A 20,262-nucleotide genomic window follows, 5' to 3' on the forward strand; every position below is an offset into this window, starting at 1 on the left:
CTGAATGTCCAAAAAATGAAAAAGAACTTCATTATGATCTTTCAACTTCTCTAACATGCACAGATTATATCACACTTAAAAACTCCACTTATTCAATTTCATATTCAAATTACATTTGCATTAAAACAAAATAAAAACAATTAAAAAATTTTAAAAAACAAAATGATATAATAATTTAATGAAATAATTTAATTACTATTTTTACTATTTTTATTTTCGAAAAACTGTAATTAAATTATTTCATTAAATCATTATGTCACACCACCCAAAATTCAATTCTGAAAACTTTTTTTTTTATTTAATTACCCTTAATAAAAAATTAAATGTGAAAATAAATGTTATATTTATTTTAGTATTGTTTTTTTTTTTTATTTCTTAGTGCACCATTTGGTTTTATCTAATTTTGAAAACTAAAAAAAAAAAAAAAATTTATTTTTGGAATTAGTTAAATTTAAAAAAAAATAAATTTTTGGGATAGTTAAATTTAAAAAAAAATTTAAATTAAAATATAATTAATACTTACATCTTTGGTATATTCACCCAAAACTTTTGTAAATTCCTCAATGGAATTGATGTTTTGTAGATCACCATGTTTATTTTCAGTTAAGAGAATACAATAGATAAGATGATCTTGGCAATCTGGATGATAATTAATGATTTTTGAGTCTGTATCACTTGGATAAGCTTTACATATTTTTTTATTAATTTCATTGTAATCCTTATCATCATGACCTTCTTCGCTATCACTTTGATCGCCTTCGATTTTATTTGGGAATTTAAATGGTTCTAAATCATCTTTGATTTTAACTTCTTTCAATTGAATGATGTTTTCATTTTTAATAAATTTCAATTTTTTATAAAGTTCTTTTACTAAATCAATATTTTTTAAATCGATATATATCTTATCTGGGAAAGGTGCGAGTATTGATGTTGGTTCGATAACGGTATTTTGTGTTATAGCAGTTATCGTTTCTTTACCATCTTTATTTTTTGATGAGGTAACTGTTAATGTTGATTCAACATAGATATCTTTAAACAATTGGTAAGATTTGGATTTTTCAAAGCTACAAGTGACATCATCATTATCATCACATAAAATAATTTCCCCATTGATTGATGGAAACACATTGAAATCGAATAACTCTGATTTGTATTCATTTGTAGTTTGATCCTTAAGTTGAGTTAATAATGGAATGTAAACATTGTCATAACCATAGTTATATTCATTTGAAAATAATTTATCTTCATCTTTTTCATTATTGTAAACGATAATAAATGGATTCAAATGATAGTATTTTTCATCATCTCCATAACCTTTAACCTTGGTTTCAAAGTCTAACTTTCTGTTACCTAAAATTTTATTTAGATCCTTTGGATATTTAGCTATTAATCCGTTTAAATTCAACTTTTGACCTGCAATGCTATTTAATCTTAATGATTCTTTTTTAAGATATTGATTATTCTCTGGGTGTCTAATTATACCAACTCTTCTATAAAAGTATTCAGAAAGATATTTCATTTTATCACTGCAAAAAGCACCACCTCCACGTGACTCTTGCTTTCCTTGCCAATTTAAATCACCAAAGCAAATAGTCCCACCACCGCCACCGCTATCTACTTTATCTATATTATTGAATTGATAAGAAATTTTTGAATGGTCACTTCCTGAATCAGCACTAATAACTTTTGACCAAGGTGTTTCGAATCTGTAAGAAAGATAAATTGATTCAACTGCTTGAGAAATTGCATTTTCACCTTTTGTAATCTTTGTTTGAGTATGGACCATTGTTTTAAAATTATTACCATTTTTAAAATTATCTATATAATGCCAAATTATAAAAAATTTAATTTTTTCCTTGTGAGTTTCTTCAATTTTTTCATTATACTTTTTATAAAGGTTTTTATTTGTTGTTTGAATGAAGTAATCCCCTTTATTTTTACTCTCATAAATTTTATTATAGTGAACATTTGTTTCTTTAGGTTTTAGAGTTAAATCTGATGATGTAATATCTTCGTTTAGAATTAATTTTGCCTATTTTAAGAATGTAAGTATGATGATTTATTAACACAAATTTATAATTAAAATTACTTACCAATTGTGACCATTTATTTAAATAAATAATTCCATTCCATATATCAGGATCACCATCATTCTTTTTTTTAACCAAAATATAATCACTCATTAGACCATCCAATTTTTTAAAAGTTTTGGGAATTTCTTTTGCTAAATTTTCAATTACATCCAAATTAATGACTCCTGGGCTTATCTTTTCAACCTCTGTATGGAGATTTTCGGAATAAAGATTGGCTGATGATACCTTTTTAGCCTTTTTACCAAGTCCTGTTGAAACTGTATTAATGGTTTGAATATTTAAATTACTATAAATAATATACTTTGGAATAATATGAAGTTCTTCTTTTGACAAAGTTATACAAATTGAATGTTGAGCATGTTGATTATTTAAAGTATCTTTGTCGTAATTAAAAAGAGGTTCATATCCTGTTTCTGGAGATTTTGGAACACTGTGAATTACATGAATTCCCCCTTCTTCATTCCAAATGAAAAATCCTTTTGCATGTGCCTTTTTTAAATAAATAAATTAAAAAAAAAAAATATGTTAACAAATAATGATAACCAAAAAAAAAAAAAAAAAAAAAAAAAAAAGTTAAATAATAAACACAAACACTATCGGAACCACCACTGATCTGATCATTATAAGTCAAACTATTATATATAATTTTTTTAGATTCATTTGGTAAACTCTGTTTGTATGTTGATGTAATAGGGTTTGGTTCTTTTGGATCTCTAATATTATAATTTGCAATTTCATTTATCTCTGAACTTCCTCCTTTTAATGTGTTATCAGTATAAATAGAACCTTTACTGTGACCTAATTGTTCTAAAAACCACCATTCGACATTCTTTTCTATTGTAACCCCATCCCCAAATACTTGACCATCCTTGTAAATATTTTTTGTTGTTATACATTTTGGAGGAACACAATAAATATGTGATATTAATACAAATAAATATAGAAAAATAATATATTTATTTCTCATTTTCTTAAGTCTAATGTTATAATGTTTCAATTTTTTAATGGTATAAAAAAAAATTGGGTGTGTTTTTGCGAAAAAAAAAAAAAAAAAAAAAAAAAAAAATAGCTTTGTTGTCAACAAAGAAAAAAACCTAAAATTGGATCATTTAAAATAAAATAAAAAAACGAACGAAAATATTTTTTTTTAATCGTTTTTAGATGATTTTCCCACTTCTTTGATTATTGAAAATCTTTTAAATATTTTAGATTTTTTTTTTTATTTTTTTCGACCCATTATTTAATAAAAAAAAAAAATTATAAAAATTACCCCCACAAACCGTTTAGTTTTTTTTTTTTTTTCACAAAGCCTGGTTTTTATTTTTTTTGACACTTTTTAGCTTTGCATCTTTATCGCTTTAAATACGTAAAATACAACATTTTTTTTAAAAAAAAAAAAAAAGTATGGTTAAAAAAAAAAAAAAATCATACTGAAATTAAAAAAAAAATGGTAAAATTTAAAATAGTTATATCATTTTTATTATTTATTTTATATTTTAATTGTTTCACATTTGGTAGTCATGTGTTTTTTATATTAATACAAATAAATATAAAAAAATAATATATTTATTTCTCATTTAAATTTTTTAATGGTAAAAAAATTGGGTGTTTTTTGTGAAAAAAAAAAAAAAATAGCCTTTTTGTGAAAAAAAAAGAAAAAAAAAAATCTAAAATTGGATCATTGAAAAAATAAAATAAAAAACGAACGAAAATTTTTTTTTAATCGTTTTTAGATGATTTTTCCACTCCTTTTATTATTGAATCTTTTTGAACATTTTTCTACCGCTTGGTTTTTTTTTTTTTTACAAAGCTTTGCTAGTTTTTATTTTTTTTTTACACTTTTTAGCTTTGCATCTTTAAAACTTTAAAATACGTTTTGGAAAATACTATATTTTTTTTTTTCAATCAACCACACTCTTTTTTTTTTTTTTTTTAAAAAAAATAATCATATTGAAATTAAAAAAAAAAATGGTAAAATTTAAAATAGTTGTATCATTTTTATTATTTATTTTATATTGTAATTGTTTCACATTTGGTAGTTACACATTTGATACAAAAAATTGGTCAACAAATGGTACACTATCATCATGTGTTTTTTATGATTTTGTAAATAACGATTATTATGATTTAAGAGCTATTGTCATACCTGATCATCAAGGTGCTTACAGAGCAAGTTTCACAGCTGAACTTTCTGGTGGAATTCAAACACCATATACAATATATTTTAATCCTTGTTTTAATGATCATATGTGTCCAGGTGGTCTTTCAGTAGGTTGTACTTTTATTGTACAAAATTCACAAAGAGTTCTTAATTCTGTTGGTTTACTTTCAGAATCTCATTTTGTTACATTTAGAACAGATGGTATTACTATTAAATATCAATCAGCTCTTTTACCATCAACAACATGTGCCTCTAATGGTAACCGTAGAACTATGATTTTAGTTATCACTTGTGATCCAAATGAACCATTTAAAGTTACAAGTACTTATAACAGAAGAGTGTTATGTGAACATACAATTTATATCGCTTCAAAATTAGTATGCAAAAATAGAGGAGTATTATTTAATCAAGGTCTATTTTATGATTTAACACCAATGAAATTGTAAGTTATTTAATTCTTTTTCATATTTATTTTTTTTTATTTTTTTTTTTTTAAAATAATTATCCAAAAATAAAAAAAAAAAAAAAAGGATCAAACACGAAATTTCAAAATAAAAAAATCTAATCTTTTTTCACTTTTTTTTATTTTTTTTTAATTTTTTTATTTTTATTTTTTTTTCCCACAGATTAACAAGCACTTCACACCAAATCACCAATGATGACCAAACAAAAGATATTCTCTTTAATTTATTCGGAAATGTAAATAGATGTGGTACTTTCGGTACATCAACATTAAGTTATCAATCATGTATTTTAACAGTTGCTAATAAAGCGATCGATTATAAACTAGATTCAAGATATGCAACATCACCAAAATCAGTTATGGTAGGATCTCTCAGTCAACCAAGAACAATTACATTTACAAATGATGGAATAACTATAATTTATAGTTCAACAACTGGTTTCACAGAATGCTCATCAAATGGTAACAAATATTCATCAAAGTATATTTTAATTTGTGATCCATTCACAGAATATTATGTAGATAAATTTACATTAGAATCACAATGTATTTATCAAATTAAGGTTTATACTAAATACGCATGTCCAACATTACGTTTATTCAAAGAATCACAATATTATGACCTTTCACCATTGATGTTGTAAGTATTCAATTTAATTAAAAAACCTTTTTAATGTTTTATTCTTGCACTTCTAACAATTATTAATAATAAAATAAATAATAGGGATTCAACAAGAAATTATACAACAGGTCATATTACAGGCGGATATGAATATAATATTGTATTCAATATTGGTAATAAAGCACAAATGTGTAGCGATGCATTTAATGATTATTATTTTGCTTGTCAATATGACCCACGTTCTAAAAGTTTTATTCCACTTGCAAAGGCAAGTTTAGGTCAAAGAGTAACATTTGATTTAAATCAAGTTAAATTCGAATATACTTCACCAACAACAACTAGTTGCCCATTAAATTCCAATAAAAGAACTTTTATTATTGTTTTAAATTGTGATGAAAACCAACATTATCAATTAGTTTCAACTTTAGAATCTCCTGTATGTGTATATACAGTAACAATTAAAACTAAATATGTATGTGAATCAACAATTTATTACAATAGAATTAATACTACCTTTTATGATATTACTCCAATAAAAACGTAAGTTTTAAATTAAATTTAATAATAATAATAATAATAATAATAATAATAATAATAATAATAATAATAATAATAATAATAATAATAATAATAATAATAATAATCTTTATTAACAACCAAAACTATTAATTTTAATTAGAACGAAAGATAGTCCAAAAACTGTAGATATTGTTGTTGGTGGATATCCATATAAAGTAAGGGATAATTTTTAAAATTTTTTTTTTTTTTGTTTTTTTTTTTTTAAACAAACATCAAACGTGTCAAACTGAAATTTAAATATTTTATGTATATATTTAAAAATATTTACTAACTTTACTTTATTAATTTTTTATAACAGCTTTATTACAGTATAGGTAATACTGTTAATTATTGTGCAAATCAAGTGGAGTCAGTTCCAGGGGTTGATTATCAAGCTTGTCAATATCTCAGCGGTCTTGTTATTCAAGTCGGTAGTTTAAAAAATACATCAATGTATCTAAGTAATAATGGTATAAATATATATCATACTACACCATTTGATTTAACCAGAGTATGCCAAAATACAAGATATCAAAGAGTGAACTCTTTAAATATGGTATGTGATACAACAGCAATAAACGTTGTGGTTAGCGCGACTGAGACTGCCGATGATTGGGCATGTATATATACAATCGAAATTAAAACCAAATATGCATGTCCAATTAATTATGCACCAGTATTGCCAGCTGTTGGAAATCCATGTTTATACAGTTGTACACCACCAGGTGCTTTAAATACAAAAGATATAGTTAGTGTACTTTTAAATTTGGGCGTTTGTTTCTCAGAGATTAATAAATATGGTACAGGTGCACAATCATTACTTGGTATATTCAACAATACTTGGGTTTTAAACCACAATGGATATGATGATTGGATGGGTGGACAACTTTATTCACTATTATTAACAGGTAAACCACAAACATCGATTTCACCATATGTTATTTCAATTACACATGATAATTTATGTACATATGGTACCAATGGGTTAAGTAAAGCAAAAAATTCAATCAATGATTTTCTTACTATTACAAATGATCTTCTTGAAATTTCAAATCGTGCAGCCAGTTCAACCGTTACCAAATATACATATTCAGATGGAGCAATAACATTATCAACACATAAACTTTTATCAACATCAACTGGAGGTCTTGCAATTATTAAATACAAAAATTTGCTATGCTACTATTCAATAGTTTCAAATTTACAAACTTTAGTTATTTCGAATTATTTGCTTTCATGTCCATATTATTCACCAACCATTACATTGTACAGTTTAACACCACCAACAGGGAAAATTGGAGATACTATCACAATTAATGGCCAAAATTTAGATACAAATAGATATGATGTTTATTTCAACATAATTGACGACAACAGTAAAGTCAAAGCAACAATAACATCAAGAACCGTAAATTCTGTAAAAGTAATTGTTCCAAATGGTTTTGGTAATGCATTAGTCTACACTCAAAATATACTTAATCCAACTACCTCTGATAAACTTTCATTTTCATATCCATCACCAGCGATTGTCAAAGTAATTAGTCAACCATTTAGTACAGATATCATCAATAGATTCTTTGTTATTGGTCAAAACCATCGTTCTTTAATAACCAATATCACCATTTATCCATACATCGATAATATTGAAAAAGAAGCAATTTATTGTGAAATTGAAAAGTATTGTCCAAGTTCATCAAAAATTCCATCAATTCCAGAATCAGCAGTAGGTCATCCATGTATTAATTCAACAGTTTACTCTGAGAATTCCCAGTTTTTCGATTATTCCAAGTATGATGTTTTTGTTTGTATCAAATCATCATTAGGTGTTGGAAGTGGTATCATTAAATTCCCATCACAAACATTTACATTTGCATACTCTTATAAAGCACCTCTCTTATATTATACACAACCTGGCATTCGTATTCCAACCGATGGTGGTAGTTTTCAATTGAGTGGTAAAAACTTTCCACCAACACAAGAAATCATTGATCTCGGTTTAAACACATCTGTAATCATTTGGAATAATGATAATTTTGTTACATTCAAAGGAACAAATCTTACAAGCACCAATATCAATTGGAAGAGTTCTAAATCGATTTTATGTGTTGCACCACCAGGTTTCGGTGGACCATTCATCGTTACGGTAACTGTCGGTAAACAAGCGTCAAAAACTATATATCCAAGTGATTTAAATGAAAATCCAATAGATTATTATTTATATTATTCTCCACCAACTTTGCTCGACATATTAGCAGTTCCAACTGATGGTGGGGAAACTATAATAAAAGGTACAAATTTTATTCCAGTCTCGCTTGCAGATCAAATTAATAATCAATCATTAATTGGTTCACCAAATTCAGTCACGTTTAATAATGTTTTATCTTCATCATGGAAATGGATTAACTCAACACATGTAAAAGCCATCGTACAAAAAGGTATTGGAGCAATCCTTACAATTGTAAATGTTGGAAGCCAAAGTACTGAAACGAGTCCATATCCCGTAATTTTTTATAAACAACCTGAATTAGATAATAAAAAATATGAAAACTTTGCAAATAGTAATATTTTAATAACTGGTTCTAATTTTGTACCAGTTGGTGTTTCAGCAGGTTCATCAAGTTCTGTCAAAATTGGAGGTATTCCTTGTAACTCTGTAACATGGGTAGATTCAAAATCTGTTATTTGTAATGTACCAATTGGAACTGGTGATAATTTAAATATCCAAGTAACAGTTGGAGGTCAACAAACCGAATTAAATGATTATTTCTCATATTTAGGGCAATGCGATTTCCTCTGTAGCGATTTATCAAATTTAGTAAGTTTTTAAACATTTTAATTACAGAAAAAAAAAAAAAAACTAAAAAATACTAATTTTTTACATTATAATCTCAAAGGAATTAGAAAAAGTTATTAGAGAAAATAAAAAAGATTTAAAGAGTACTCTTTTATTAACAGGTGTATGTTTAGAACAAATCGAGCAATATAATCTCACATATATTAAAAATAAAATTGAATCAAGTTGGATTGGAAGTTCAATTATTAATGATTGGACAAGTGGTAAATTCTATAATTATTTCAAATCATCAGAATCATACTCAACAGTTAAAACACTTGCAAAATATATTACTCCAAAGAATCCATGTATTTATGATAATAAAAGAGTAAAGAATTCATTAGATTACCTTTTCGAAATCAATTCAGATATTTTCCATTTAATTGAACTTTCAATTTCATCAAAAATCAGTTATCCAGATTCACCATATGAAACTTATTTCTATGAATCATCAAGCAACCCAGAGTATGGTCTTTCAATTATTACATTTGATTCAGCAATTTGTAGCTTTACAGAATCAACTATTCAAGACTACCAAAGTGGAAAAGTATTACAATCATGTTCAATCATTCCAATTATAAATCAAGTAATTAATCCAACAACAACACTTCAAGCACCATATCAATATTCACTTACAATTATTGGTAGATTATTTGATAGTTCAACTAGAATATTTTTATCAGGTTATGAATGTCCAATCATTGGTAATATTATTACAAATCAAAATGATTATATTCAAACTCTTAGTTGTTCAGTACCATCAGAAATCAAATCATACTCGGCCTCTCCAATTAGTTTTTACAATGGTTATAGTGAAAATAATATATATAATTTCTTGTTGGATTTTAAAAAATCATTCTTTTTTATATATCCAATTTCAACAGTAACTCAAATTCAATACCCATCAAGTGGTCCAATTCAAATGAATTCTGAAATTAAAGTAATTGGTTTTAATTTCTTCCCATATGGTATTACAAATCCAAGCATTCAAGTTTTTATTGATGATCTTGAATTAACAGGTACTATCTTTGGATTAACAAGCATAAATGGAGTTGATTCATTTTCATTTATTGCTTCTGGTTTAGGTTCTTTAAAGTATGTAAAAAAAAAAAAAAAATTAAAAAAAAAATTAAATTATTAATATTTAAAATATATTTTTTTCAAAGTTACATTCAATTATTTTATAGTGATAGTTTACCAATGATTATAAACGATGATATTAATTTAGAATTTTCATTTGAAAGACCAATTGTTAATAGTATATTACCAACAAATGGAGATTACAATACAAAGGTTACAATTAATGGTAATAATTTTAGAAAAGGTCAATCAGTAAAAATTGGAGACATATTAGTAAATGATATTGAATTCATTTCAAATCAAAAGATTATTGTTTCAGCACCATTTGGATTTATTAATGGACTTGTAGTTGTTTATTCAGATGATCAATACAGTTTAGAAGAAATATCATTTAGTTATCCTTCACCAATTATAGACCAAGTCATTCTTTCAAATTATGAATCAAAATTAAACACAACAGGTACAAATTATTTCACAGTAATAGGTAGAGGTTTAGGTACATACATTGCAGAACAAGTCGATATTATTATTAACCAAGAGTTTTATGCAAGTTGCGAATTCGATTTCTGTGAAAGTTTAGAAATTATTGAAGATATAGATATAAAAGATCAAGGAATTTGTCAATATTTAAAATATAAAAATTATCAATATATCGATGAAAACTTTGATATATTAAATTGTATTTTAGCTGATTCGATTGGTAAAGATAAATCAATCAGTATCAAAATTTCAGAATTCCAAAACCAAACTTTCACCTACTCTTATTATGAACCATGGATTGAAAAATTAACACAAAACTCTTCATCAGCAACAACTGATGGTGGTGAAGTTATCGTTATAAATGGTTACAACTTTTTACCATTCGAAAATTTAAGTCCATACTATGAAAACAATGAAACTATTGCACAATGGTTAAATCAATCAGAAATATTAATTGGTGAAAGCTATCTTTGTCAATCAATTAATTGGACCAATTCCTATGAATTAAATTGTACAATCCCACCGGGAATTGGTGTTAATCATACAATCATTGTAAAAGTAGGCCTTCAATCATCAAATCATACTGATTATTTGTATTCTTACGATCCACCAAAACTTGATACAATCAATAATTCCACCAAAAATGAGACACATTACTATTCTTCAACAGATGGTAACAATGAAATTATAATAACAGGTAATAACTTTATTCCAAAAGAGTTATCAGATCATTACAACCAGAATGAAAATAAAACTATAAATTCAATACTATTAGGTAAACAATATTGTAATGAAACTATTTGGATTAATTCAACAATAGTTAAATGTAAACCATTAGCAGGTATTGGGTCAAATTACAAAATAAACATTAAAGTTGGTAATCAAAATTCAAATGAAACCATTTACTTCTCATATGAGAAGCCAATTTTAGATTTAAAGAATTACACAGGTTCAACAAATGGTAATACTGAAATTACAATAACAGGTATCAACTTTATTCCAAAAGAATTAGCAGATAATAATAATTTCAATCAATCAGAGAACTATATAATGATTGGTGATAATAAATGTAATGAAACTATTTGGATCAATTCAACAACAGTTAAATGTAAACCAATATCAGGTACTGGTACCAATCATAGAGTTATCATAACAGTTGGTAATCAAAACTCAAATGAAACGGTCTACTTTTCATATGATAAACCAATTTTAGATATTAAAAACTATAGTAGTCCAACTGATGGCAATACTGAAATCACAATTACAGGTGAAAACTTTATTGAAAATTATAATCAAGAAAAACATAATGAAAATGATAATTTCGTTAGAATCGGTGAAAATAAATGTAATGAAACAAAGTGGATAAATTCGACAACAATTAAATGTAAATTAATTCAAGGTATTGGTTTAGATTATAAAATAGTTGTAACAGTCGCCAATCAACAATCAAATGAAAATGTTTTCTTTTCATATGAAAAACCAATGATTGATAGTAAAACACTATTAGCATCAACCAGTGGTAGTGAAACTATTAAAATTACAGGTACCAATTTCATTCCATCAACTTTAGTAGAACATTACAACAAAGAAGAAAATAAAGATAACTCAATAAATTCAGTTACTATCAATAACGAGTTTTGTAATGATATTACATGGATTAACTCAACAGAACTAACATGTAAACCATTAGCAGGAGTTGGAACTAATCATACTATATTCATTTTGGTTGGAACTCAAAAATCAAATCAAGTAAAATCATTCTCATATAAACCTCCAAAGATTGAAGAGTTTAAATACTACACAGCACCAACACATTCCAATAAAATTATTACTATAACTGGTGAAAACTTTATTCCAATCGAATTATTATCAAAAGACAACAGCAATAGTTCAGTACTCATTGATAATATAAAATGTGAAGAAATCAAATGGATTGATTCTACAAAAGTTTCATGTCAAGTTCCAGTAGGTCAAGGTAAAGATTTATCGATTAAAGTTAAAATTGAAAATCAAGAAACTGAAGAAAATCAACAATTTTCATATGATAAACCATTTATTCAATCAATCAATCCAAATAAAGGAAGATGTAATCAAGAAGTATTAATTACAATTCAAGGTGATAGTTTTGGAAAGAGTGATCAACTAATTAAAATTGGTAATAACGAATGTCAAGATATTCAATTCTATCCAAATCATACATTTACATGTAAAGTTCCAATCGTGGAGAATTCAATTAAATCCATTGTTTTATTAAATGTTGGAAATCAAGATTCAAACGATAACATTACATATAAATACTATGGACCACCAGAAATTAAAAGTATTGGTTTACCATCATATCTTTCATTCAAAGGTGATGATTTAATAACAATCATTGGTAATAACTTTATAGAATATGATGATGGATCTGATGAAATTGTTGTTAAATTTAATAATGAACCAACAGCTATCATTGAAAAAACAGAAACATCTATTAAAATTAAAACTCTTAGTGGTGATGAATTTAATTTACCAATTGCTGTAGAATTAAATGGTCAAATAAGTAATATCGATACTTCATTCGTTTACTCAAATCCAATAATTGAAAGTGTAACACCATCATCAAGTAGCTCAAAATCAAATACTCATATCACCATTAAAGGACATAATCTTGGATATTCAACAAACACTCCCAAAATTACAATTGGAAGTAGTAATTGTTTAAATATCAATACTATATCTCCAAATGAAGTTCGTTGTATAGTGTTGAAATCAAGCGCAGGCACTAAACAATTAACATTAACCTATGAAAGTTATCAACCAACCTATTCACAATTCACTCACAAAAACGATGATGACAGTGATAGCCACGATGATGATGATGATAAAGACAATAATGGACCAAAAGATACCATAATAAGTATTATCGGAAGTGCAATTGGAGCAGCAGTATCAGCAGCCATAAGTGGACTAATAACAAGCATTTTCATTGGTGGAACATCAGTAGCCACAGCAGCAGCAACAACAACAGCAACAGGTACCGCGATTGCAACAGCAACTACAGCGTCAACAGCAACAGCTATTGCCAGTGCAACGACCGAAGGTGTTGCAGTAGTCTTTACAAGGGTATCAGTAATAGCAGCAACAGCAGGTGGTGTTGTTATTACTGCAATTGTAACAGCAACAGTCATCCTTATTTCAGGTGGAAGTACACCATCACCAACTCCAACTATAACTCCAACTATTTCACCAACTCCAACACCAACCGATAACTATTGGGTAAGATGTATGGTCGATTATTCAAGATTAACTTTACAAGTCGATAATCTTTACGGTCAAGATATAGTATGTATTGATGGTAATGGAATTTCATCAATTTTCAACGAATCATTCTCTTGTAAACCTGATCTTATTAACGATAGTATGATATGCACTCAACAACATCAAGATGGAACAAATTCAACAACCACATTTGGTAATTCAACATTAATTTGTCATATTGACTCAACAAAATCATGTGAAATTTCACCACCATTCATTATACCATCCGATCCAATTGAAGATGATGAATATTCAAATATTTTAGAATGTCAATATAATCTCATTGAAAATTCATTATCAACACACTCTAATAATAGTCCATTAAGATGTTATAATAATGAAACTGAAAATTACTTCACTATGAATACTACACTTTCATGCTCAAAAGATGAATCATTAAGTCAAGATAACAATACGATTTCTTGTTTAGCAGATACAGATGATACTCAAATCTTTTTCTTTAAGAACTCAATTACATGCATTACAGATTATCCATACTATAAATGTACAATGAAATCTGAACCATCACAAGATGATAACATAATTCCAGAACCAACATTACCACCAACTCCATCAATTGATGATGATTCCACATGTATTTATGATTCAGCCAATCCATATTCAATAGATCTCCAACCAACGATTGGAACTAATGTCAAATGTCCAACAAATGAAAAAGAACTTCATTATGATCTTTCAACTTATCTAACATGCACAGATAATACCACCCATAAAAACTCCACTTATTCAGTTTCATATTCAACTTATGTTTGCATTAAAACAAAATAAAAACAATTAAAATAATTTTTAAAAAAAAATAAAAAATAAAATGAGATAATGGTTTTATCAATAATTTAATTTGATACAAAATTCATTTTTAGTGTTTTTACATGTATAACATTTTAATTATTGTTTACTAATATTAATATTAATTATTCCTCTGAATATTTCTAATTAATTTTAATTTTTTGAATAAAAAAACTAAATTAACCTTTTTGTAACATTCAAGAGGTCAAGTTATAGCTAACTATCCAATTAATACTTTATTAATAGTAATAGTAAAGGTAAAAGAAAAATTAAAAATGAAATAGAAAAACTAGAAAAAGATAAACAGGATGAAATTAAAAATTAAAAAAATGATAAATTCAATGGTTTAAATCAAAAAGAATAATTAGAAAATCTGGCTACAGTAATTCAATTATGGCAACCATCTTCATATTTTCAAGCTTCATTTTTTTATTTGATTAACCATTAAAAAATAATTAAATGTGAAAATAAATGTGATATTTATTTTAAAATAGAATTTTTTTTTTTTTATTTCTTAATGCACCATTTGGTTTTATCGAATTTTGAAAACTAAAAAATTTTATTTTTGGAATTAGTTAAATTTTAAAAAATTAAATTAAAATAAAATATATTTAATACTTACATCTTTGGTATATTCACCCAAAACTTTTCTAAACTCTTCAATGGAATCGATATTTTGTAGATCACCATGTTTATTTTCTGTTAAGAGAATACAATAGATAAGATGATCTTGGCAATCCGGATGATAATTAATGATTTTTGAATCTGTATCACTTGGATAAGCTTTACATATTTTTTTATTAATTTCATTATAATCCTTATCATCATGACCTTCTTCGCTATCACTTTGATCGCCTTCTTTTGGGAATTTAAATTTTTCTAAATCTTCTATATTGACTTCTTTCAATTGAATGATGTTTTCATTTTTTTTAAAATTCAATTTTTCATAGAGTTCTTTAACTGAATTCACAGTTTTTAAATCGATATATATCTTGTCTGGGAAAGGTGTGACTGTTGATGTTGGTACAACAATTGTATTTTCTGTTTCATCTTTTACACTTTTATCTTTTTTTAAAGTAACTGTTAATGTTGATTCAACATAGATATCTTTATACAATTGGTAAGATTTGGACTTTTCAAAGCTACAAGTGACATCATTATCATCACATAAAATAATTTCCCCATTGATTGATGGAAACACATTGAAATCAAAAAACTCTGATTTGTATTTATTTGTTGTAGTTTGATCCTTAAGTTGGGTTAATAGTGGAATATAAACATTGTCATAACCATAATTATATTCATTTGAAAATAATTTATCTTCATCTTTTTCATTATTGTAAACGATAATAAATGGATTCAAATGATAGTATTTTTCATCATCTCCATAACCTTTAACCTTGGTTTCAAAGTCTAGCTTTCTGTTACCTAAAATTTCTTTGAGACTATTTGGATATTTAGTTATTAATCCGTTTAAATTCAACTTTTGACCTGCAATGCTATTTAATCTTAATGATTCTTTTTTAAGATATTGATTATTCTCTGGGTGTCTAATTATACCAACTCTTCTGTAAAAGTATTCAGAAAGATATTTCATTTTATCACTACAAAAAGCACCACCTCCACGTGCCTCTTGCTTTCCTTGCCAATTTAAATCACCAAAGCAAATAGTCCCACCACCGCCACCACTATCTACTTTATCTATATTATTGAATTGATAAGAAATTTTTGAATGGTCACTTCCTGAATCAGCACTAATAACTTTTGACCAAGGTGTTTCGAATCTGTAAGAAAGATAAATTGATTCAACTGCTTGAGAAATTGCATTTTCACCTTTTGTAATCTTTGTTTGAGTATGGACCATTGTTTTAAAATTATTACCATTTTTAAAATTATCTATATAATGCCAAATTATAAAAAATTTAATTTTTTCCTTGTGAGTTTCTTCAATTTTTTCATTATACTTTTTATAAAGGTTTTTATTTGTTGTTTGAATGAAGTATCTCCCTTTATCACTTTCATAAATTTTATTATAGTGAACATTTGATTCAAGAGGATTTAGAGTCGGGTTTGATGATGTAATTTCTTGGTTTAGAATTAATTCTGCCTATTTTTTAAGAATATTAGTTTGGTAATTTAAAAACACAATTTTAAAAATATAAATTTCTTACCAATTGTGACCATTTATTTAAATAAATAACTCCGTTCCATATATCAGGTTCATTTCCAACAATAATATGGTCCTTCATTAGGTTATCCAATTCAATAAAAGTTTTGGGAGGTTCAATTTTACTATTAATTGTTTCCAAATTAATGACATTTTGGTTCTTACGGTCAAGCTCAGTTTTGAGGTATTCTGAATAAGAATTGGCTGATGATACCCTTTTTACCTTTTTAAAAACTGTATTAATGGTCCGAATATTTAAATTACTATAAATAATATACTTTGGAATAATATGAAGTTCTTCTTTTGACAAAGTTATACAAATTGAATGTTGAGCATGTTGATTATTTAAAGTATGTTTGTCGTAATTAAAAAGAGGTTCATATCCTGTTTCTGGAGATCTTGGAACACTGTGAATTACATGAATTCCCCCATTTTCATTCCAAATGAAAAATCCTTTTGCATGTGCCTTTTTTTAGATAAATAAAAAAAATAAAAAAAAAATAAAAATATTAGAAAACTATTAACAACAAATAATAATCAAAAAAAAAAAAAAAAAAAAAAAAAAAGATAAAATAATTAACACAAACACTATCATCACCATTACTGGGTTGATCATTATAAGACAAACTATTAAATAAAATAGCACCAGATTCATTTGGTATACTCTGTTTGTATGTTGATGTAATCGGGTTTGGTTTTGTTGTATTTGGATCTCTAATATTAAAATCAACTATTTCATTAATCTCTGAATTCATTTCTTTTAATGTGCTATCAGTATAAATAGCACCTTTACTGTGACTCAATTGCTCTAAAAACCACCATTCCACATTCTTTTCTTTAGAATCTCCATCTCCAAATACCTGACTATCCTTGTAAACATTTTTTGTTGTTTTACATTTTGGAGGATCACTACAATAAATCTGTGATATTATTACAAATAAATATAAAAATATTATATATCTATTTCTCATGTTATTATTTTTGTTTTATTTATTTTAATATAAAAAAAAAAAATTATTTATATATAAAAAAAAAAAGAGTACAGTTGAGAAAAAAAAAAGAGTACAGTTGAGAAAAAAAAAAGAGTACAGTTGAGAAAAAAAAAAAAAATTACAATCGATTTGCATCAAAATCAAAATTTTAATCTTAAAAAAAAACAAAAAATTATTTTCCTAATGTTTTTTTGATTTTAAAGAGATAATTTTTCTTTCTTTTTTTTTCAAAATGCAAACTAAAAAAATTTTCGTTTGTTTTTTTTTTTTTTATATCACAAAATATCGAACGGGCACGAGCAAAAAAAAAGCAAGGAGGTGTCTCGAAAAAAAAAATTGTGTTGAGAAATGCAACAATTTTTTTTATTGGTACCCATTACTTCATTAGCATCAAGTCCACTTCTCCATACGATAAAAAAAAAAAAAAAAAAAAAAAAAAGGGATCGCTAATTTTTAAAAGAGAAAAAAGTGTTGTTGCTCCACTAAAAAAATAAATATATTTTTTTTTTAGAAAAAGATGGTACTTGTTTTGTGAATGAAAATTTTTTTTTTTCTTTTTTTTTTTTTATTTTTTTTTTTTTTTATTTTTTTTTTTTTGATCATTTTTTTTTAACAATGGAAATAAACTTTTGGAAATTTTATAGAAACAAATATTTGAATAAAATTATATATTCAAATTTTGAATTTTCAAATATTTATTCATATGATAGATTATATAATGTTTCAGAAATTTTATCTAAATATACAAATGGTATTGAAATTTTAAAAGATAAAGTCAAAAATAATCAATATTTATTTTTTGAAATTAAAATTACAGGTATTATTAGAGAAACATTCCCAAATTTGATCTTAGAGCTAATTAAAAAGGATGAACTATTTTATAATCAATTATTTGGTAATAATGAATATTATTCAAAAAACTTTAATCTTAATGAATTATTTATTAAAATTATTCAATCATCAAATTTAGTAGCATTAAAATCATTTATCAAATTAATATATAAAAAAAACAAAAATAAAATTAATAAATTTAATGATAATTTTAAAGTTTTTAATTATAAAAGTTTAAAAATGTTGAAATATATAATAACGATTGGTGGTGATAAACTATTAAAGAATTTAGAATATGGTGATATAGAATTGTTTAATAACTCTTTTAAATTAAAACATTTAATTGAAATTTTAAAATTTTCTTCACAAACAATGTCAAGCAATAATCAAATAAACAAAGAAATATTAGAATCTAATTTATTTACAAATCAATTAAAAAAATTGTCAATTAATGAAATTTTAGAAGAATATTCATCAATTTTAAATAATAACCAACAACCAGAAATTAAATTTAAAATATTAGAACTAATTAATTTATTTTATTTAATAATTAATAAAAATGAAAATGAAAAACCATTAAATTATTATATTTTATTTAAAAATGAAAATGAAATTGAAAATAAAATTTATCAAGATTATCAACAACAAGAACCGCAACAAAGACAGTATGGATGTTTTTTTAATTTATTTAAATATAAATCTGAGAAATTAAATCAACTAATTTCAAATTTATTAAAAAGGATTGAACTAAATCCAAATTCAAATGAAACTACAAGTAAAAGACAAGAGATTGAATATTTAATTAATTCATTTATTTTATCAAGTAATAATATTGAATTGTTAGATAAAGTTATTAAAGAAAACAATTCAATAAATTTTTATGAAAAATATAAATCAATTACATTTTCAAGAATACTATCAATTGAAATTTTAAATTATTTTTTTGAAAATTATCAAGATTTATTTTTTAATGATTTAAATTTGAATTGGGTTAATATTGAATCAATTAAAGTATTTAAACATTATAAATTATTAATGAAAAGTTTAAATAGAAATTTATCAATTATCATTAATGATAGTAATCATCAAATTGAATTAATACCAAATCAATTTAAAACAGTTTCAACAAATTTTAAAAAACCAGGTGAATTATTTTTAGATTTATTATTAAATTATAATAATAATCATCTTAAAGAAATACCTAATTTGGATTTATTTAAGGAATTAATATATAATTCATTAAATTATTATAATAAGCAAGATTCATTTATTGAAATTTTAAAAACATTTAAAATTAAATCATCTTCTTTTGATTTTTCATTAATTGAAAATGAAAATCATAATAATTATAAAATTATTAAATGGTTATTTTCAAAAACACCAACAACATTTAATGAATTTAAAAATTCAAAAAAGGAAATTATAATTAACCAAAATTTAAAAATTAATTCAATTAATAATGAACAATTATTTATTTCATTATTTAAAATTGGTTATTATAAAAAAATATTTCAATTATTAGATAATAATCAAATTTCAAGAATGAATATAATTAATTTTCATTTTCCTGGTAATTCAATAGATACAAAATATTATATTAAATATATTACAGTTGAATATATTGATTATTTATTTAATTTTATTTTTAATAAAAAAATTGAAATTATGCAGCTTGGTTGTCATTCTAAAAAATTTAATTGGGAAACCTTTATAAATGAAATAATGAGAAATGGTGATTTATTAATTTTTAAACATTTAATTAAAAATTATGGTGGTTCATTTATTATTAATTCTCAATTATTTAATTTGGAATTTAAAGAATTTTATAAAAATAAATAAAAATAAAAAAAACTAATAATTTAAAAAAAAAAAAAA

General features: G+C 24.8%; 4 protein-coding genes across 4 annotated transcripts; 2 read left to right on the forward strand and 2 right to left on the reverse strand.

The window, feature by feature from the left end:
- Positions 1-349: 349 nt before the first annotated feature.
- Positions 350-3,060, reverse strand: DDB_G0270958 (hypothetical protein; the record flags this gene model as incomplete). The annotated part of the gene is made up of 4 exons (XM_641201.1): positions 350-397; positions 524-2,032; positions 2,094-2,582; positions 2,686-3,060. 4 exons carry the CDS (start codon positions 3,058-3,060, stop codon positions 350-352), a joined length of 2,421 nt encoding a protein of 806 aa, XP_646293.1.
- Positions 3,061-4,061: 1,001 nt separating this feature from the next.
- Positions 4,062-14,379, forward strand: DDB_G0270962 (IPT/TIG domain-containing protein; the record flags this gene model as incomplete). The annotated part of the gene is made up of 7 exons (XM_002649153.1): positions 4,062-4,696; positions 4,881-5,357; positions 5,442-5,879; positions 6,019-6,073; positions 6,217-8,712; positions 8,792-9,825; positions 9,918-14,379. The coding sequence occupies 7 exons, from the start codon at positions 4,062-4,064 to the stop codon at positions 14,377-14,379; spliced, it is 9,597 nt and encodes a 3,198-aa protein (XP_002649199.1).
- Positions 14,380-14,992: 613 nt separating this feature from the next.
- On the reverse strand, positions 14,993-17,535 carry DDB_G0270644 (hypothetical protein; the record flags this gene model as incomplete). Its single annotated transcript, XM_641204.1, has 3 exons — positions 14,993-16,504; positions 16,569-17,030; positions 17,083-17,535. The coding sequence occupies 3 exons, from the start codon at positions 17,533-17,535 to the stop codon at positions 14,993-14,995; spliced, it is 2,427 nt and encodes an 808-aa protein (XP_646296.1).
- Positions 17,536-18,171: 636 nt separating this feature from the next.
- Positions 18,172-20,226, forward strand: DDB_G0295763 (hypothetical protein; the record flags this gene model as incomplete). The annotated part of the gene is made up of 2 exons (XM_002649154.1): positions 18,172-19,052; positions 19,128-20,226. The coding sequence occupies 2 exons, from the start codon at positions 18,172-18,174 to the stop codon at positions 20,224-20,226; spliced, it is 1,980 nt and encodes a 659-aa protein (XP_002649200.1).
- Positions 20,227-20,262: the final 36 nt, after the last annotated feature.

Source organism: Dictyostelium discoideum (assembly GCF_000004695.1).
Source record: "Dictyostelium discoideum AX4 chromosome 1 chromosome, whole genome shotgun sequence".
Taxonomy (NCBI): domain Eukaryota; phylum Evosea; class Eumycetozoa; order Dictyosteliales; family Dictyosteliaceae; genus Dictyostelium; species Dictyostelium discoideum.